Genomic DNA, 21,693 nt, shown 5'->3' on the forward strand with positions numbered 1-21,693 from the left:
GCAAATATCCTTGCCTGCCCCCCCCCCCCATTTATTTCCCGGCTGCTGAGCACGAATGATGGGCATTGCTCAGGACCACCTGCTCTCATGGCGATGGTGCTCTGGGGAATGCTGCAGCCTTGCTTAATGAACCCTGGTGTGCCTGGGTAGTGGTGGGCTACCCTGACACGTTGTATCAGGGCAGTCAGTGGGCTGCATGCTGTTGCTGCAGTGCTGGTGATGCTGGAGTGGGGGGTGCAGGTTGTCTTACTGTGATGCAACTATCCTGGGGCTCCTGCTTCCCATATACACAATGCAAAAATATTCATTTCCTCAGCACTGTAATCCTTCGTCATTAGCATTAAAACTCCAGTGTAAAACCCACGCGGACAGCAGAAACTCCTGAACACCATTGCCCAAAATAAATTAGCACTTTGCCCCAGTCCACAGCGCCTCCATGTTTTGTCACAACATCCCCTCCACAGGCAGGGGCCAGTAGATAGGGACAGAAGGCAGGAACAGAGGACCATTGTCTGGACAGAGGGGAGAGCAATGCCAAGGGGTACCTGATCCACAGGTGTCTGTCCCCGGCTGTGGTGGGCTTCCTTTCCCCTGTCATCCATCCATGAACAGAAAGGAGTTGGGGGGGGGGGGGGGGGAGAAGAAGGGGGAGTTGCAACACATGAGAGATTACAATAAAGAAGTTGCACAAACCAAGCTGCTAAGTCATTTACTCTTCTCAGTCTAACAGCCCGTCGAGTTGAGCAATGATGAAATTATAAAGGTGTGGTAGCCTGATCCTGGATTCCCTTACTGCTCCTCGTGTCCCAGTTTCCTGGTCCCGCCCCCTCCCTCTTCCTTACCCTTGTGCCAGAGGTATGCAGGAGGCCAGGTGTAGACTACAGAAAGCTCGATGGCAGGGTGATCCAGAAAGGGGGCTGGCGTTAACTTATCCTCTTATCCCTCTGTAGCAATACACACACACCACACATTGAATAGCACTGCCCCAGTCCCTGGAGTGTGTTGATACCCCAACAGACATTAGTGTTAGCGGGTATTGGAGGGCTGGTATCGAGAAACCTGGAGTTGTGTGTTCAAATCCCACAACAGCAGCTGGGGGACTTTAAATCTGAATGATTAAATCTGGAATTAAGCAGCTGGAATTAGTAATGAAATGACCAGTTGTTAATCTGGTCACTAATCTCCTTGAAGGAAGAAACACTATGACTCCATGACCCCCACAGCTCCACTCTAAGAGGTACTTCAATGGCAGTTAAGACAAAGTGGGTCAGGCAGCAAGTGCTGGTCTCTAGAAATCAATTAACCTTTGGGGAGGGGCAGCTGCCCCAACCCAATCACTGCTGAGTCTGGGGCAATGACCACTTGCAGTGAGAAGGGGGCTTGACCAAATATTGGACAGCAGCCCCCAGCTTCACCCCGTCCCAGTTTGGCTGAGAACAGCCCCAGGATTAAATCACACTGCAAGCAGGCTTTGACCCAAGAAGCTTGCTCGAGGTATTCAGCCTCCCCTGGACTGGCACCTTACCTGCCCACTCTGGAACTGCCAGCTTAATGTTATCAGAAAAACGTTTACTGTATAAATATGGAATTTAATTTTCCTCAGCAACATAAATCATTCTTCAACTATAGAGCAGCAGAGATTAATAGTTACATGATTAAAACAGGCATCTTAACATGAAGCAGGGAGAATAATACAATCAGATGAATAATCACTCCCCCTCACAATTATACAACTCCCCAGAAAGATTAGTGGACCTTGTGTGTGAATTTACAAGTTTACTGATCTGCAGATTCACTGTTGCCTTGATGTGAAGGTGTTTGAGGACTGGGGTGACCTCTGCATACAGACCCATGTTCACCACTGCAGGCTGCTGGGGGGCAAACCCACCACATTCAGACCGAGAAGGAAGTCAGCCGGGCATCGTACCTAGGGTCCCAGCTGGGACCCCTCTACTGTTCACCACCCGAGGTCCCAGCTGGGACCCCTCTACTGTTCACCACCCGGGGTCCCAGCTGGGACCCCTCTACTGTTCACCAGCCACATCCCAATTCCCCCTATCCCTTCATTCCAGGCATCAAGCCTCATGTGACCCCTTGGACAAGTGTCTGCTCTTTACACAAGCTTGGACCAAGTCTCATTGGCCTATTCAACTGCAGATGGCATCACACACAAACCTTTTGTCCATCTGCTCGCCCAGCTTGTGGCATCAGTGAGCGGCCACCCTCCTTGATATCTTGAGCCCAGGGACAGCTGAAATCTCCGGTCAGTGCACGAGTTGGGAAGAGGGATGGAAGCTGACAGTGTTCCTTCCCAACTGCTGCTGAGAGAATGAGCTCGTCCGCCTCTGGGCCTTGCTCTCTGTCCCGTGCAAGCAAAATCTGACAATTAACTCCCTTTCCCAAGATACCGAGATTAAATGCATTATCTTTAGGTGTGGTTACAGCACGTCATGGTTCTTCCTTAGAAAGGCGGTTGGAGATTCATCAGTTACCCCCAGATCCTACCCCTCAGCTACACACAAGGGGCAATTTACAGCAGCCAATAAATCTACCGACCTGCACATCTTTGGGATGTGGGCGGAAACCCATGGAGGACGTGTGAACTCCACACAAACAATAACGGAGGTCAGGATCGAACCTGGGCCTCTGGCACTAAGGCAGTGCCTCTGTGCTGCCCCATTTCCTTGTGTCCTTTTCTGATTCACGGACCAACTTTGTATCGTTAACAACATGGAAGAGCTCTGGAGTCAGCTCGCAAAACTCGACTGTCACAGGGTTGGGGTTAGTGGACGGGATGATTTGGGAGTAAATGGAAAACGAAGGCTGTCTTCATAGAGGAACTGAACGTCTTGCCTCATCCTCTTCAAGCACCGCGCAGAGGCAGTGCTGGACCACCATGGAACAGGATATCACAAGCGGCTCGGCTGACAAATAGGGAAAGCCTCTGGGAACTTTGACTGCTACCATTCAGTACATCAGAATTCAATATACTGAGCCTCAGCTCTAGCCCAGGCCTGGTGAACAGAATAACCCACGAGCCTGTGGCATGTGGGGAGAAGTGGACCAAAACTGCTGCTGGGAAAGCAGTGGGAAGAATGGAAACCCCTCCTCACCCAGGTTACTGAAGGAGAAAAGCTTTGGATGCATGACTGGAGTTAAATAAACAAGGAATGTTTGTCGTGTTCCCAAGTGAGGGTGTTTAAGGCCAGTTACTGCAAACCGATAAGTAAGTGGGAAGCTGACTGGAGTTCGCGTCAGCTCCTGGGCACCAGTCTTGCACCTCTCCCAGGACGAGTGGGAGAGGGTTCGCAGACAAGACAACACTGACCAGAGAGGTGACCTCTTCGCAGGCCTGCGCCTGAGTCAGCAGGATGAGAGTGCAAGCGGCCACTTGGCTACTTGCAGATATACCTAAAGTTTCATTGCAAAGTGCATTCTATGAAATGGGGCAAAAATCAGGCTGTTTTTCAGTTCTTGGCTGTCGGAGTAAAGTCCTTGCAGAAGATAAGTGTGCACTCAGTGCACAGGAGACCACGCAGTTGAGTCGGTCCCCACTGCCCGTCTCTTTATGAAATCGAGCAGCCGCTGTCCTTCTGGGGTTTCAGGTCTGGCTCCTTCACCGGCTTCACCTCTTCCTCCTTCACCTTGGCCTGGGAGGGAGAGAACGACATCCAATGACACATTTAGCAGCTAAGGGAGGGCATAAATTGGAGCTGGCTAACAGAGGGAGGACTGCCACGCTGACAGGTATTTGGTAAAGGTGCTGTACGGAAAACACCTCTGCACAAGATGGGACATGTATGGATAGGGAACTGGTGTGGTACTAAACACTGGTCAGGCTGCACTTGAGAGCACTGTGTACAGGAAGGATGCGGTAGCATTAGAAAGAGTGCAGAAGTGATTCACCAGGATGTTGCCTGGAAGAGAAGGCATTACTTACAAGGAGAGATTGGATCGGCTGGGTTTGTTTGTTCTCACTGGAACGTAGGAGGCTGAGGGAGACATTGCAGAGGTCTGTAAAATTATGAAGGGCATAGATAGGGTAGATGGAGCAGTTTTACCAAGGTTGGGGGGAGTCTAAAGCTAGAGGGCATAGGTTATAAGGTGAGAGGGAAGGAATTTAAATGGGACCTGAGGGGCAAGATCCCTGCCCCCCCCACCACACACACATAGGATGGTGGATATGTGGAATGAGCTGGAGCTGGTGGTAGAGGCAAATACAATTAGTGTTTAAAAGGTGTTTAGACCTTTTTTTTGAAAGGCTTAAAGTGGCAAATGGGATCAGTGTAGTTAGGTCAGCATGGACAAGTTGGGCCAAATGGTCTGTTTCTGTGGTGTAGCGCCCAATGACTCTAACCTGTTAACTGGCAGGAAACTGGAGTAGTAAATGGGTCATTTTCACAAAGAGAAACAGAAAATCCTACAAACACTCGGGAGGTCAGGCAGCATCTGTGGAAGGAGAAACAGAAGAACCTTTAATTCAGTTCCTCCTTCCACAGATGCTGCCTGACCCGATGAGTGTTTGCAGCGATTTCCAGCACCTGCAGCTTTGATTTTCCATGTGGGTCATTTCCAGGTTGGTTGTGGAGATCAGTGGAGCCTCAGCCACTCACAATCCGTGCTATAGACTGATGAGGGCACCTTGTAACCAAAGCTTGCTGATGACACAAAGATAGGTGGGAAAATAATGTGCAAGAGCAATTATGCAAGAATAATCTACAAAGGGATACAAAAAGAGATCAATGCTATGGCAGAGGGTACACAAGGTGGATAAATGTGAGGTTATCCACGTTTTGGGGTAAGAACAGCAAGGGTTATTTATCTGCTCCGTTAGGACTTGCAACAAACATTTGACTGGTCAAATACCCTCTGTTTATGCCGTAACAATTCTGTTTCAACAGTGCAATCTCATAAAAGGCACATAAGTTAGAACATGCTATAACGACCAAGGAATGCTGGCCTTTAATCATATGGGGAGGGGGTGGAGTTCCAAATGTGGAGAAGTTTTGCTACATCTGAGACCAGAAATGGAGCACTGAGAGGAGTTTAGGTCTCCTTAATTAAGATGCAATTGGGGAGAGTAGTTCCGAGACAGTTTACTCAGAGAATTCCAGGTGCGGAGGGGTTGACATGAACAGAGGTTGTGCACAACACCTCTGGTGTTTCGAAGAATGCTAGATGATCTAGTTGAAACAGAGAAGGTTCTGAGGTGGTCTGACTATTGTGGATGGTGGAAGTACCTCAAAGGATCACCCACTTAGGGCAAGAGAAATTTCTTCTGAGGATCATGACTCTCAGACTTCCCTACCCCATTGAGCTTTGGGGGCAGGATCACTGAACAGACTCAAGGCGCAGATAGATTTTGGGAGTAAAGGGGAGTTGAGGGTTCTGAGCAAAGGGCAGAACAGTGGAGCAGAGACCAAGATCAGATGGCAGATCAGCCACAGCTTTATCGAATGGTGGAGCAGGTGAGGGTCTCATCAGGGAAAGGATGTGAACAGAACACTTTTGCAGCAGAAAGATGCATTCGTCTCCCCCCTGGACGGAGGGGATGTTCTCTCCTACCTTGTCATCCTTGGGGCCTTTGGTGATGTCAAATGCAGCGTACAATTCCTGGTTCCACACAGCTCCCAGTGCCGGGAGCTCAAACGTCTGAGGTTCCACCAGACCGTAGCTTGCCTTCAGCTCCAGCTGTGGAGCCTCTGGTGGAACTTTCTGGAAATAGCTTGAAAAGGAAGAAGAAACAGGCAGCACTTGACCAAAATGTTTCTTGGATGGAGCCTTGAGATTGCATGAAACCAACCACTAAGAGGCCGGACGATATACTCTTGGCTGAAATGGAGCTAACAACATTATAGGGGACGCGGTGTGTTCAGGAACAGAGCATCAGGATTAGGTCCAAGTGGTGCTGCCTCACAGCGCCAGAAACCTGGGTTCAATCCCAACCTCGGGTGCTGCCTGTGTGGAGTTTGCATGTTCTCCCTGTGACTGTGTGGGTTTCCCCTGGGTGTTCCAGTTTCCTCCCACAGCCCAAGGACGTGCAGGTTGGGAGGTTCATTGGCCTCTAAGTTGCCCCAAGTGTTGCTGCCTGCAGTGAGGTGGCAATAGGCATGCAGGAGAGAATAGGTTACAGGGAAACAAGGGGGAAAGGGATTAATGGGAATGTTCCGACAGCCGGTAGGGACCCGATGGGCAGCAAGGCCTCCTCCTGTTGCAGGGAGATGTGACCAAGGATGAAATTAGCCACAAAACTATAATAACGTACGGGCTAAGGAAAATACCCAAACCAAAACAAACTTCTCTCAAGGGTCCAGAACAAATACCCGGATTTTGAAGTGGCCTGGTTTTATTCCCAACTATCAAACAATTCCAATTACTTCAAATTCCACCAATGTGAAAGGCCAAGGTGATGTAAAAGCAGCAAAGGTTTACTGGCTAAATGCAGCAATGTGGGGAGAGCTTTTGGGGTAAACATGGGGGGGGGGGGGTTGGAATTTCCAAGATTTGCAAAGTCAGCTTGAAACGGAGAAATGGTAATATTCACCCACTGTTGTGATCCCAAGTCAAAGCCCGGAGAGGGAGAGGGAGGAGGAGGAGGAGCTGGACTGATGTTTGTAGGATGGGAGTTGGTGCAGTTTGTAATAGATTTAGTACCGATGAACAGAGAATTCAGGGAAGCTCCAGACTCCCTGAATTAAAGTGCTTGTTCAGATACTTAAATGCCGTGAGTCTCTGCCTCTGCCACCACCTCGAACTGTACTTTTCTCCTTGGCAAGTTTAAACAAACCTGGAATAGGAAACAGATCTCAGTAACGGGGGGTGGGGGGTGGTGGTGTTGTGAGAGGACATGGTTCACCGATGCCCTACACGGGAGGAGATGTGCCCTCCTGACCCAGTCTGGTCCATGTGACTGCACTGCCACCAATGTGGTGGAAACAGCCCAGCAGGATCCACGGGATGGGGGCAGCTAGGGATGGGCAGTACACCATCTTGTCCTGGCAATGAACGAAGGAAGGTGTACCCAGCTGGCGGCAACTGTGCCTCAGACTCCCGAACCGGATCACACTGTGCAACTGGCTTGTTCTCTCAGTGCTGCCCTTCCCTTCAGCCCATTCTTGTACTTGGGACACCGATCTTTGCTGTGACGACGATATCCTCAAAGGTTCTGCTGCCCAGATCAGACATGTCAGCATGCTGGGGATATTGCATCCAAGCACACTCCGGTCCTGTGCACCTTCCTGCCCATTTGGAGCCGGTGCTGAACAGCTTGAAGCATGGTTCAGTTTCCTACTTCGTGAGGCAGCTCGGACCTCCCTCCCTCCCCCGGTTCAACTTCATCAGTTTGCTGCACCTTACCGTTTACCCACTGGCCCTCGAGAGAGGGGACCTGCCGCTGATCCGGGTGAAACAACTCCCGAAACACCCGCACAATCCCAGTTTCCTTGAACAATGGCACCTTGAGACCAGCAAAACAAGAGCAGGGGAGGCCACTCGGCCCTTCCAGCCAGGGCTGCCTTTCAGTGAGATGGAGGTGACCCGGTCCCCGTACTAAATGATACCTTCAGAGAGCAATCACGGGAAGGCAGAGACTTGGGTCAAGGGGTTCTGAGGAAGAGTGGCTGGGATCTGGAGCGCACTGCCAAGGTGGCGGCGGAGGCAGAGACTCTCACGGCATTTAAGTATCTGAACAAGCACTTTAACCACCGAGGTATAGAAGCTACAGACAAGTGCTGGTAGCTGGGATCAGTATAGATGGCGACTTGCCGTTTGGCATGGACGCGGTGGGTTGAAGGACCTGTTTCTGTGCTGTACGAACCTATGATTTAACAATCCCCCATAGATTTTCAGACTTGATAACTTTAGTCATAGTGTAATACAGCAGGGAAACAGGCCTTTCGGCCCAACTCGCCCACGCTGACCAGGATGCCTATCTAAGCTAATCCTATTTGCCCATATCCCTCTAAACCTTTCCCTTCCATGTACCTGTCCCAATATCTTTTAAAATGCTGTTAATATATCTTCCTCAACCACTTTCTATGGCAGCTCGTTCCATATACGCACCGCCCTCTGTGAGAATTTGCCCCTCAGGTCTTTTAAATCTTTCCCTTCTCACCTTAAACTTATGCCCTCTAGTTTTTGATTCCTTTTCTCTGGGGAAAAAGACTGTCTGTTCACCTTATCTATGCCCCTCATGATTTTATACACCTCTATAAGTCACATAACAAGCGACTTTGCATCAGCTGCTCTTTGCAGAAGGTGGCTCCAAACTACAACAGCCCTCAGTAAGTGGTAATGTTTCTTAACTTGAAATCCCTTGGCTCCTCAGCCAAATATTTCTTCACCCCCAATGTCTTGGAAACTCCGTCGAATCCCCTCTGAAATTCCAGCGAGTACAATCCCAGTTTGTGGTATTTCTCCTCAGGACCTAACCCTTGGAGACCAAGGGCTCGATGAGGCAGTGAAGGGCTCACAGCTTGGGCACTGGGTCATCCTGGGCACAGGGATATGGTGAACACAAGTTCAAGCCCCACCACAGTGGTCTGCAATTTGACTTAATTCTGTAATGGTAGCAGCTCATATCTTATAAGCGCGGCATGACTCTACATGAACATAAAAGTTGCACGACACCAATTAAACCTGCCTTCCTTGTGCGAGTCCAGTCCTGCACCAACATGGTGACCCTTCATTGCCCTCTGAAGCGAGCAGGCAAGGCAGCCAACTTCCTCCCACCCAAGGGAGGGGTGGTCAATGAACGGTGACCCTGTCCGAACTGCTCACGGTCCGAAAGACACTTACATGAACCCATTCTCTCTCTGACACTTTTCCAGGGTGTTCCTGACGTACGTTCCCAGCTTCCTGAAGAACAAGTGTTCGGATGGTTTGGCGGTGGATCCCGGCCCCTTTGTCTGCCCGTACTCCTTGCACAAGATCTCCGCCTTGGAGTAGTCTGTGGGATTGAAAGGAGGAGAGGATGGAATTGAAGCCAGGAGACACACAAGATCTGTGTCACATCGGGCCAAATGGGAAAGGTCAGAACTACCCTGTCACACAACCAATGTGTCCCAGGGGGCTGCCTTTTAGCCCACATTAGTTCTCTGTAGAAAAATCCAGTCAGTCCCATCCCCAGTAACTCTGAGGGAAAACAATTTACAAAGGTCTATCCAATTCCCTTTGGAAAATCCCAATTGATTCCATCTCCTTATAGTGTCAGAGTCATACAACATGGAAACAGGCCCTTCGGCCCAACTGGTCCATGCTGACCAAGTTTCCCATCTAAGCTGGTCCCATTTGCCCACGTTTGACCCATATCCCTCTAAACCTTTCCTATCTACATTCCTGTCCAAGTACCCTTGAAATGTTGTTAATGTACCTGCCTCAACCACTTCCTCTGGCAGCTCGTTCCACATACTGACCACTCTCTGGGTGAAAAAGTTGCGCCTCAGGTTCCTGTTAAATCTTTCCCCTCTCACCTTAAACCTGTGCCCTCTAGTTCTTGATTCCCCAACCCTGGGAAAAAGACTGAGTGCATTCATCCTATCCATGCCCCTCATGATTTTATACACCTCTATAAGGTCACCCCTCATTCTCCTACGCTCCAGTGAAAAAAGTCCCAACCTGCTCAACCCCTCTCCATAAATCAGTCCCTCGGGTCCCGGCAACATCCTTGTAAATCCCCTCTGAACACCCTCCCAGCTTAATGGCATCTTTCCTATTGTGGGGTAACCAAAACGGAACACAATATTCCAACGTGGCCTCACTAACGCCTTGTACAACTTCTATACTCACTGACCTGACTGATGAGAGGGAGCAAGTTCCAGATTAAAATCAGCTCTCAAGAGTTTTTCCTCATATTTGAGCCAGAGTTGCACAGCACAGGAGCTGGCCCCCCTGCACACCTACCGGCGGTGGGGGGGGGGGGGGGGAGTGGGAAGCCGCCCCCCCCCCCCCCCCCCAGTACACTGGCCTCGCAGGAGCAGGCTCCCCCCCCCCACCCCCAGTACACCGGCCTCGCAGGAGCAGGCTCCCCCCCCCCCCCCCACCCCCAGTACACTGGCCTCGCAGGAGCAGGCTCCCCCCCCCACCCCCAGTACACCGGCCTCGCAGGGGGAACCGGCCCCACCCCCAGTACACCGGCCTCGCAGGGGGAACCGGCCCCACCCCCAGTACACCGGCCTCGCAGGGGGAACCGGCCCCACCCCCAGTACACCGGCCTCGCAGGGGGAACCGGCCCCACCCCCAGTACACCGGCCTCGCAGGGGGAACCGGCCCCCCCCCCCCCACACCCCGGCCTCGGGGGAACCGGCCCCCCCCCACACACCGGCCTCGGGGGAACCGGCCCCCCCCCCCACACACCGGCCCCCCCCCCCCCCCCCCCACACACCGGCCTCGGGGGAACCGGCCCCCCCCCCCCCACACACCGGCCTCGGGGGAACCGGCCCCCCCCCCCCCCCCCACACACCGGCCTCGGGGGAACCGGCCCCCCCCACCACACACCGGCCTCGGGGGAACTGGCCCCCCCCACCACACACCGGCCTCGGGGGAACCGGCCCCCCCCACCACACACCGGCCTCGGGGGAACCGGCCCCCCCCACCACACACCGGCCTCGGGGGAACCGGCCCCCCCCACCACACACCGGCCTCGGGGGAACCATCTCGAGAGACGCAGCAAGGAAACAGGCCCTTCAACCCACCGAGTCCATGTCGACCATCATCTACCCATGTACACTACTCCTGCGTTAATCCTATCACTGCCTGGTCCTTTGTAGGACTTAAGGCCCTTGTTACCATGGCAATGGCAAGAAATGAGGATTGTGGGTAACCACAGCCTCGTGAGGGAGGTTGATAGGGTCGGTGCACAGAGGCCAGACAACCTCGAACTGGGGAATGATCTCAGGACAACGACGTCATATATGTGGAGAGTTGGTTGTGAATCCCGCACCAGAGAGCGGTGGATGCTCTGTCGTCAAGTACACAAGGCAAAGACCGATAGATTTTTGGAATGGGATGGAATCTGGAGACATGGGAATGAGGCAGAGTGGACGTGGAGAGGATGTTTCCATCAGTAGGAGAGTCTGGGATCCGTGGGCACAGCCTCAGAATAAAGGGACATCTCTGATATGAGGAGGAATTTCTTCAGGCAGAGGCTGGTGAATCCGTGGGATTCGTTGCCACAGAGGGCTGTGGAGGCCAAGCCATTGAGTGTATTTAAGGCAGAGATTGATAGGTTCTTGATTGGTAAAGGGGTCAAGGTTTACAGGGAAAAGGCAGGAGAATGGGGTTAAAAAAAGCCATGATTGAATGGCGGAGCAAACTTGATGGGCTGAATGGTTTTGACTCAAAACATCGACAGTCTATCGTCGACAATTTCTCCTCCCCCCCCCCCCCCCCAACCCACCACAGATGCTGCTTGACCCGCTGAGTTCCTCCAGCAGATCATGTTGCTCCGATCTCAGCGTCTGCTGCCTCTCGAGTCCCCATTGAACAGGTGCTGCTTTAACCACCTCGCTCATTCTCACCTGCAGTGCCTGAAAGCACATTACACAGTGAGAATGGCCCTTCCACAGCATCAGACACCAGCTGCTCCCCCCCCCCCCCCCCCAGTTTAGAGCTCTCCTTCAACACCAGTGATCCCTGTAAGCAACACTGCCCTGCGCCCACAGCCAGCACGTGAGGGGTTTCCGTCACCACATGCAACCTGGGCGACTCCCAGCCAGAGACGGCAGACAACGACGACCCAGTGTACTCACACTTCTCCGCTTCTTGTAGAGATCGGATAGCTTCCCCGCATTTGTCACTGGCCAGTAGGGTCTGGCCATGGTAGCAGTATGCCTGCAGGGAACAAACAAACACGGGTTACAGCCAGGACACCGAATCCTTGCCCTCTCCAACCTCACGTGGTGCTCAGGACCAGAACTAGATCAAGAGCCAAGGGGATCACAGGCTCAACCAACACCACAACATCCATCCCTGGGCAGGCAGCTCCAGCTTCCATCATCATCCATTGGCTGCACTGTCTTTGCGTAGAATGTTACAGCTTCACGTTTCAAAAATAAAAGTTTATTCATAAAAATGTATACATGAAATGCAATCCAATCACTGTGCGTCTCCCTTTACATTCATTGCGCCATCAAATCAACACATACTCTTTACAACGCACTAAAGCCACTCGGGTTTCCTGTTGAGCAATGCCCCCATGAGGTGTTTGAGAGGCTGTTACACAGGGCTCAGCCCCTCTGTGCCCAGTGGTATCAGGACCCCAGAGGTGGTCCTTCCCCACAGAGCCAGTTCAGTGGCCACCAAACTTCAGAGCGTCCCTCAGCACCTACTCCTGTACCCTGGAATGTGCTAACATTCCCTTACGGATATCTTGTTGCACTGGAAGAACAACACATTTCGGGCAGACCGAAGTGAGCCCAGCAGCAGCCGATGTCTGCTTCGATACCTGTCCCTGGGAACAGCCCATAGATCAGAAGGCCCTCTGTTAACAGTTGCTTAGGATGAACCCTTGCATCCTCTTCGAGACCTCCTTATTGAAAGCACAGTCCACATAGATGTGGAGGGTAGGCTCATCCACACTGAAGCCATGTGGAGGGCAGGGTGCATCGGGAGTGAGACTCCAACCGTGCAGGACGGATTGGATGGGAAGGGCCCCTCTCGCTGCCAACTAAGTGAGGTCTTGGTGCTTGTTGAATGTTACAGCTGTACAGGACTCCCAACGTGCAACAATACAGCAGCACTTCCTCTCATGTGCCTTTGCCCAAAAGTGCCTCACATGGCTCAGTGACGGGGGAAATTGAGTAGCAGAGTTTGCCAGCCTGAAGGAGCAAGCATGAAAGAAACAGCAAGAAATGAGGCCGGGGACATCACTCAGTGGCCCAACACTCCATCCGGTTCCTCACTGTTGCCGGTGCCATTGGGTGGGAAATGGACGTCAGCATCAACGACAAGTTGCTGGACACAATTTAGTCAAACAGAAAGAACATCAGACCGACTGATCCTCATGCACCAAAGTCACTAGACTCAATGAGGAAGGGGTAGGGACAGGGGAACTGGAAGGGTGCTCTGAGGCAGCCTGTGGTCAGGTTTCCCCCAATGTGGAGGCAGGTGGAGGGGATATCAGGCTGTAGGCTTCCTCCTGTGTTTCTTCAACTGATGGGCTTTCACTAAATATCACAACCTAAAGTTAATAACTTACTGCTCTACTTTCCAGTTTAGCACTTACATAAGCCAGGTAGAAGCAGTTTTTGAGCTGTAGGTACTTCCTCCATTTTGCTGCGTAGCTGGGATCCAAGGTGGTGAGGGTGTGATCTGCAGCACAAAGGTGGTCAGATGAGAGCTGAAGCTTCCATCACATTCTGCTGTCTCAATTCACCCGTTCCCAAACCCTACTGCTGCATCCGACTGTCCCAATTATCTCATTCCTGGCCGTCTCCCACACCTATAGACTCATCCGACCCACACCAAGTCCAGTTCATCCCATGCTCTCCATGGACACTCATCCCTCCCGATTTTGGTCATTTCCTCCGGACCCACAACCTGCCAGAGCTCCGTGTGCCTCCAAGTTCAGTCCCGCACTTTAAAGTCACTTCAGCTGCAGCAGCCGAGCCTGCACCCGCCAAGTTCCCAAACTCTGCAATTCCCTCCCCTTTTTCTACCTTATGATGCTTTGAAATAACTCAATCATCACCCAAATATCTCCTGATGCGACTCAGTGTCAAGCTGTTTTACCGACAGTGAACAGTGCTTTAAAGGCACCACAGGAAGCCCTACCTGCTCCCACGAAGTTACAAGAATGGGTCTAGCAAATTGCTGAGCTGTAGAGACCTGGACAGGGCCAGTTCAAGGCCCATCTGTGCTGAATGAGTTGAAGAGTTGGCTGCAAGTGTGCTGACAAGAGATTGCAACACTATTGGGGTAGGGGATCCCAACTCAGAGTCATAGAGCAATACAGCACAGAAACAACCTCTTTGGCCCAACTCATCCATACTGACCAAGCCAGTCCCATTTGCCCCGTATCTAAACCTTTCCTATCCATGTACTTATCCAAATGTCTTTTAATGTCATTATTGTACCTGCCTCAACCACTTCCTCTGGCAGCTCGTTCCATATACCCACCACCCTCTGCATGAAGAAGTTGCCCCTCAGGTCCCATTTAAATCTTTCCCGATGTATGATGTACATTCGGATGGAATAAAGAACTCCTTTGCTGCAAATCGAAGAAAGTCCATGTCTGCACAGGATTGAACCCCTACAACCAGCAGCAGCCACAACAGTACAGTAACAGTACAGATTTATCCCGAGTCCAATTCTTGGTCAGTTACTAATCTCCTGCAACATATGCAACCAAACAGACAGAATATTTTAAATGCTGGCTTATCATGAGAACCTCAGGGGGTGGGAAGAGAAAAAAGAAAGTTAAAGCTCACATCCCTCTGACACTACCTGGATGTCAGGGTTGCTGCCCATTCTCTCAGGAGGATTTCATACCCGTTCCCAACCAGGTCTGTAGATCCAGCAGACAAGACCATAGAGTGATTAGTGACCCAGCACGACTTGACCAGTTTGATCAACTGAGTCACCCTCCCAAGTACTACTCTTACTGGGATGTTAGTTTGGCTCAGATTAGTTGGGGCATCAGGAATGTTCCTACTAAAGGAATGAATGCTCTTTGCATAAACTTGGACAGCAAGGGAAGCCATGTACCTAGCAGACATGGCAGTGGCTACAAAATAAAATGTTGAGAGGGGAATTCCCCCAGAACATTAAACAACATCACTTTCAACGATCAACAAGTTTTCTCTAACATGACAGAAAGGGGCAGGAGGGAATCAGCAATAAAATACTCACCAGCCTTCTGGTAGAAGTTAGCTGTTTCATAAGCCAGAGCTGCAATTAGACCTGCGTTGTGCTTTAGTTCAATGGCTCTTGCAATGGTCACTTTAATCAAAGACAAACCAATGGTTACTTCACGGTGAAACAATGCCCTCAACTTTTTAAGCTTTTATTAATATTGATCAGTAAACAGGCAACTTATACAACTTTTGAGCATTCTTTATGGCAGGATTTGGATCTGATGGAGAAGATTTAACGGGGCAACAGAGCACATCACCCCAAGTAGTGTTCAGCTTGACACAGCAACATTTGGGGTCAGGTAGGCAGAAACATGTTGCTCAGGTGTAAGTGGATGGCATTGTCAAGCGTGGTATTTTACTAGTTTTATTCTCCCTCTCTCCTGCCCGCCCCCGCCCCCCGCCCCCCCATTTTAGTCCTGATAGAGTTAAACAGCATAGACACAGGCCATTTGGTCCAACTGGTCCATGCCGACCAAGATGCCCACCCATGCTAGTCCCGTTTGGCTGTGTTTGGCCCATAACTTTCTCAGGTTACGGGGTGTGAACTTTGCCTTCACAGATGCTGCCTGACCTGCTGAGTTCTTCCAGCAGTTTGCCTTTTTTTGCTGGTATTTTACTCACCTCTGGTGCCTCAGAGATGGAGATGACGGGACCTCGTGAACCACCGGGCTGTTACTGAGGAGATGATGGGACCTCCTGAGCTGCTGGACTGTCACTGTGGAGAACCTGCTGGGTTGCTCCAGAGCAGGGTCGACAAAGGTCAGACCGAGCAAGGATGGTAGTTTCCCCTCTCAAAAGGGCATTAATGGACCAGTCAGGCTTTTGATGACAATCTTTAGGTTTTAAAAGGTACAGATAGTTTCAGACATTTACAGAAACTGAATGGAGACACAAGAGACTGCAGATACTGGAATCTGGAGCAAGTCCTGATGCAGGGTTTTGACCCAAAACATTGACAATTCCTCTCCTCCCACAGATGCTGCTCGACCTGCTGAGTTCCTCCAGCAGATTGTTTGTTGCTGCAGAAACTGAATGCCACGTGGCATCCGAGGTCTCGTTCTCTGGGCTACACGTCTGGTAAAATTGCCCTTCTGTTGATAAGAGCAGGTTTATATTGCCGTGGTTACAGTGGGAAAGAATTCAGAGCTTTGGGCATTGCCCCTCCCCATTCGTACCTTCTTGAGCCTCCGCTTGACACTGAACGATGTAGGTGTCAAGAACCCGCGATTCGAGGTCCTTTCCTTTCTCAGGGGCTGTCACAAGTCTGCCTACTTCATTCTCCTGAGCAGAACAAAAGTAAGTGGCATCAGACCCAGCACCAGATTGGGTATAACAGAGATAAAGACTGAGGCTTCACTAGGTCAGCAACAGAAAACCAGTATAAATGTCTGCTCTCCGCACACCAACAAGGCAGAAAGGGTTCCAGGAATGACATCAGATTTCTGACACACACACACACACGTCAGTAAGTTACAGCAGGGTCACATTCTGGATTCCAGGCTAGAAGTGACAGGAGACCAACAGGGAAAGGAACAACCACACATTCAAAATGTTAAATCAATTCTCATCTACCAGAAGAATGGGGCCACCATTGAGGAGCTGCTTCTCATCATATTGAGGGATCCTAATGACAGAAGACAGACACACACACTTCTTCGATACAAGACCTTCCCAAACCAAGTCAGAGCAGTTCCACTTTACAAAGAACACTGACTCAGGACTGATCAATGTGCTCGCCTCTTAACTGTCTCTTCAAAACAAGGACAATAAATGCTGGTGATGTCCACATTGGTGGGCAAATAACTGAAAAGTCCGATAGGAGTCACTTGTAAAGCCCCTTGTCCCGGCCAGTAAAGATTTCTTTATTAGTCACATTTACATCGAAACACACAGTGAAATGCATCTTTTGCGTAGAGTGTTCCGGGGGCAGCCCACAAGTGTCACCACGCTTCCGGCGCCAACATAGCATGCCCACAACTTCCTAACCCATACGTCTTTGGAATGTGGGAGGAAACCAGAGCACCCGGAGGAAACCCATGCAGACACGGGGAGAACGTACAAACTCCTTACAGACAGCGGCCAGATTTAGAAAAATCTTGCATAGCATGGTGCTTCCAAATTTCTTAGCGTGCAATACACGTACCGTATTTCTGCATCAAACTGTTCATATGAATTGCTACCTAGATTATTTATTTCAATACAACTGAGTATCACTCTGACAATGTAGTTATTGTGTTCTTTAGGTAAGATCACATATGCCGCTCTGGATTGTGGAGGGGAGGGGAGGGGAGGGGTGTGGAGGTGGGAGGGAGGGGGTAGCTCATCTCACTTATTTTCCAGCTAATGAACAAATTCCATCAGGCCCGTGAACAACGTGGGCAGGTTTGTTGAATCAAAGAATAACATGGCTGTCTATAATTACCACAAATACAAGGTGCATCGTGGTAGGAGGAGGTTGTAGTGTGTGTTAATTCAGGCCTAACATAAACTTCACTCCAGAAAGCAATGGGACCGCATTCCATGCTTCCCACTTATCAGATGAAGAAAATAAATCATTAAATAACCACCCAGTAAGGGAGTACCAGATGATCAGCAGGGGAGGTAGATACCATTTCAAAGGAAGAGAGGGTTATATCTGAACAGCAGTCCTGGTACATTTATTACACTCAGTTTAACCCCCACCTTAAGCGATAACTCTAGAATTCCAAAGGGAACCAGAACTGTAATGCTGCAGTTTGGGCACCGTGATTATTAACGTCCTTATGGCTTCCCACATGCCCACCTGTAGTGCAGTAAGGTGAGAAAAGGTGAAATATGAAGGTAAGCTAGCCAATAATATAAAAGGGGATACCAAAAGCTTTTTCAGATATATAAAAAGTAAAAGAGGCAAGAGTGGACATCAGACTGCTGGAAAATGATGCTGGAGAGGTAGTAATGGGGAACAAAGAAATGGCAGATGAACTGAGTAAGTATTTTGTGTCAGTCTTCACTGTGGAAGACACCAGCAACATGCCAGAAGTTCGAGAGAGTTGGGGGGGAAGGGGGTAGACGTGAGTGTAGTCGCTATTACTAAGGAGAAGGTGCTTGGGAAGCTGAAAGGTCTGAAGGTAGATAAGTCACCTGGACCGGATGGACTACACCCCAGGGTTCTGAAAGAGATTGTGGAGGCATGAGTAGTGATCTTTCAAGAATCACTGGATTCAGGAATGGTTCCTGAGGACTGGAAAAATCACAAATGTCACTCCACTCTTTCAGAAGGGAGGGAGGCAAAAGACAGGAAATTATAGGCCAGTTAGCCTGACTTCAGAGGTTGGTAAGATGTTAGAGTTCATTATTAAGGATGAGGTTTTGGGGTACTTGGAAGCATATGACAAAATAGGCCAAAGTCAGCATTGTTTTCTTAAGGGGAGATCTTGCCTGACAAATCTACTAGAATTCTTTGAGGAAGTAACAGGAAGGATAGACAAAGGAGAGTTAGTGGATGTTTATTTGGATTTTCAGAAGGCCTTTGACAAGGTGCCACACATGAGACTGCTAAACAAGATAGGAGCCCATGGTATTACAGGAAAGGTACTAGCACGGATAGAAGATTGTCTGGCTGGCAGGAGGCAAAGAGTGGGAATAAAGGGAGCCTTTTCTGGTTGGCTGCCAGTGACTAGTGGTGTTTTGCAGGGGTTGGTGGTCCGCTACTTTTCACATTATATGTTAATGATCTGGATGATGGAATTGATGGCTTTGTGGTCAAGTTTGCAGATGATACAAAGATAGGTGGAGGGGCAGGTAGTGTTGAGGAAGCAGGGATTCTGCAGGACTTGGACAGGTTGGGAGAATGGGCAAAGAAGTGGCAGATGGGATACAGTGTAGGGAAGTGTGGGGTTATGCACTTTGGTAGAAGGAATAAAGGCATAGAATATTTTCTAAATGGGGAGAGAATTCAGAAATTTTAGAGCTGTAAAAGGGACTTGGGAGTCCTAGTGCAGGATTCCCTAGAGATTACCTTGCAAATTAAGTCGGTAGTAAGGAAGCCAAATGCAATGTTAGCATTCATTTCGAGAGGACTAGAATATAAAAGCAAGGATGTAATGCTGAGGCTTTTTAAGGCATTGGTCAGACCACATTTGGAGTACAGTGAGCAGTTTTGGGCCCCATGTCAAGGGAGGATGTGCTGGCATTGGAGAGGGTCCCAAGGAGGTCTAAGAGAATGATCCTGGGAATGAAGGGGTTAACATATGATTAGCATTTGATGGCTCTGGGCCTGTACTGGCTGGTTTAGAAGGATGAGGGAGGATCTCATTGAAGCCTACCGAATACTGAAAGGCCTGGATAGAGTGGACATGGAGAGGATGTCTCCAATAGCGGGAGAGTCTAGGACCAGAGGGCACAGCCTCAGAATAGATGGACGTCCCTTTAGAACAGAGATGAGAATTTCTTTACCCAGAGTGTGGTGAATCTGTGGAATTCGTTGCCACAGACGGCTGTGGAGGCCAAGTCATTGGGTGTATTTAAAGTGGAGGTTGATATGTTCGTGATTGGTAAGGGCGTCAAAGGTTACACGAAGAAGGCAGGAGAATGGGGTTGAGGGAAAAAGAAATCAGCATGATTGAATGGCAGAGCAGACTCGATGGGCTGAATGGCCTAATTCTGCTCCTATACCTTATGCAAGTTGCCCTATCACTACACTGGTGTATGCAACACCATCACCTACCTGACATGCACAGTGGAGAACCTTAATGTCAGTCTGCATCATTAATTAAAACCAGCACTTCCAACCTGGAGGGCAGCAGTGCAGTGGACACCCAGTGTTAAACAGGCAGCTGGACTAATTGTTCTCTCTCTTTCCCATGCTTTAGCACCATTTCTCTTGAGGTCTGTGGCGGGGAGAACAAGCAGATGGTGTACAGAGCAGTACAACCTGCTGGAAGAGAAGGGAATGGCGACAGGCGCCCAGTGGTGACCATATCCACCCAGGGAGTTTAGGGAGCAATTTTCCAACAGTGGGACTCATACGATTGTGTGATGACATTCTTACTGAGATATGCTACAAACTTCAGCTACAACTCAGAACCGCAGAGTGGAGAGAGAGCTGCTTTTCCAGGACTTGTGATCAAGGCAGGCATCAGTATGTTGACTTACTCTGCTGGCACAGCAGCACAGCCAGTAGGGCTGCTGTCTTACAGCCCCAGTGAGCCAGGTTCGTTCTGATCTTGGCTAATGGCCAAGATGTGTGGAGTTTGCAGAGTCTCTGTGTGACCACGTGGATTTCCTCCGGGTGCCCCGATTTCCTCCTACATCTCAAAATATGTGGGCTGTTAGATTAATTGGCCATTGAATTGCCCCTATTGCATAAATAAGTGGTAGAATTTGGGGGGGAAGTTGATGGGATTGAGGGGAGAGTAAAATGAATTAGGGTAGGATTAATGCAAAAATGGGTGCTTGATGGTCAACACAGACCCAGTGGGTCAACAGCTTTGTCTCTATGCTGTATCTCTCTTGGTGATTATGATATCACAGTTTGCATACACTACAGAGAGAGGATAGTCACAGATCCAGGACAGAACTACCTGCCATGAGACATCATACAGAGTACGTGTTGTTCTCTCGTCAGAGAGATTATCAACAGCAGGAACCTCCACAGTTCAAGGTGTCACCGACAACACTCATGTCCCATTGACACACCATATAATCGCCCGGTATAGCACTGAGAATCCACCTTCCTCAGTGTCCAGTTATGCACCACATTATGCATTGTAGGTTAATCCCCAGAATCCTGATAGAAGCCACAATGACTATTTCCACTAGCAGTCTGCTGCAAATCTGCATTTGATGATTACTGGACAATAAGGGTTTTTAAATGATTACATGGCTCAGGTATACAATGAACAGACACAACAACAACCTGATTACAGGTCATTGCTGTGCCAGGACTGTTCTGGAGAAGTCACGGCTGGCCAGTCTCAAGGCTCACTGCTGCTTCATTTCTCATAACCCTGCAATCACAAGGGCTCAGCTCTTGCCACTAACTACTGCAGCATGACGAGGAAGAATCAGATGTGAAAGAGAAAGAGGACACAGTCCAGAGCACCCCTTTCTCGCTGGGTTACAGAACAATGCAGTTTTCTGGTTGTATGCTGAAATCATCATCAGTGGGCAGGATGAATTTTGTGCCTTATCTGCACCAGTTGTAGCCACAGTCAATAACAAATTGTCCCCATTTTGAGGTTATTAAATGTAGCCAACCCAAGTAACAAAACATCTACCTTCCCACTGTGGGGGGAAAATGGATTAAAGTTGGTGTAAATTAAACACTCATTTGTTGTTTACCTGTCAATTTATTTCATGTTTGTTTAATTGTTATTGTAAATCTGATTTGCATTTTTAGCCGTTGTGTAGTTTGACAGCTGTTCTGAAACCTACCAAAGAGATTGTACATCATGAGCATTTGATTTCTGCCCGTGGCCTAACCACATACAGCTATAAATCCAAACGAGATGCACAATTCCCACTCAAGGCACATTTTAAAATGCAAATTTTTTTTGTTATCTCATCCTGAACTTGGGTTTATTTATGAAAATTGTAAATGGAAAGAGCCAGACTGCAACTGCCTGTAACCAGGAGCTTACGGAATCTAATCAGAAGCTGACAGACACAAAAGTGAGTTTTATTTCTTCTTGAAGTGTGTGCGATTTACAATGTACTTCTGTTTATACTAACTGCACATGCCAACTCTATTCTACTTGTCAAATACGAGTGGGAATTCAAATCCCCTACACTGGAAATCAGTTTTATACTACAGGTGACCCCTTCATTACAGCTATTTGGGTTATGGAAATTTGCCCTTACA

At 49.5% G+C, this 21,693-nt stretch overlaps 1 protein-coding gene across 1 annotated transcript in view; it reads right to left on the reverse strand.

The window, feature by feature from the left end:
* Positions 1-1,981: 1,981 nt before the first annotated feature.
* brox (BRO1 domain and CAAX motif containing) overlaps positions 1,982-21,693 on the reverse strand; it is a 44,020-nt gene continuing 24,308 nt past the window's right edge. Inside the window, 7 exon segments of the mRNA XM_052024123.1 lie at positions 1,982-3,650; positions 5,566-5,725; positions 8,797-8,947; positions 11,748-11,829; positions 13,223-13,308; positions 14,848-14,937; positions 16,028-16,133. Coding sequence (XP_051880083.1) covers positions 3,567-3,650; positions 5,566-5,725; positions 8,797-8,947; positions 11,748-11,829; positions 13,223-13,308; positions 14,848-14,937; positions 16,028-16,133 — 759 coding nt within the window. The 3' untranslated portion in view covers positions 1,982-3,566.

Source organism: Pristis pectinata, chromosome 10 (genome assembly GCF_009764475.1).
Source record: "Pristis pectinata isolate sPriPec2 chromosome 10, sPriPec2.1.pri, whole genome shotgun sequence".
NCBI lineage: Eukaryota > Metazoa > Chordata > Chondrichthyes > Rhinopristiformes > Pristidae > Pristis > Pristis pectinata.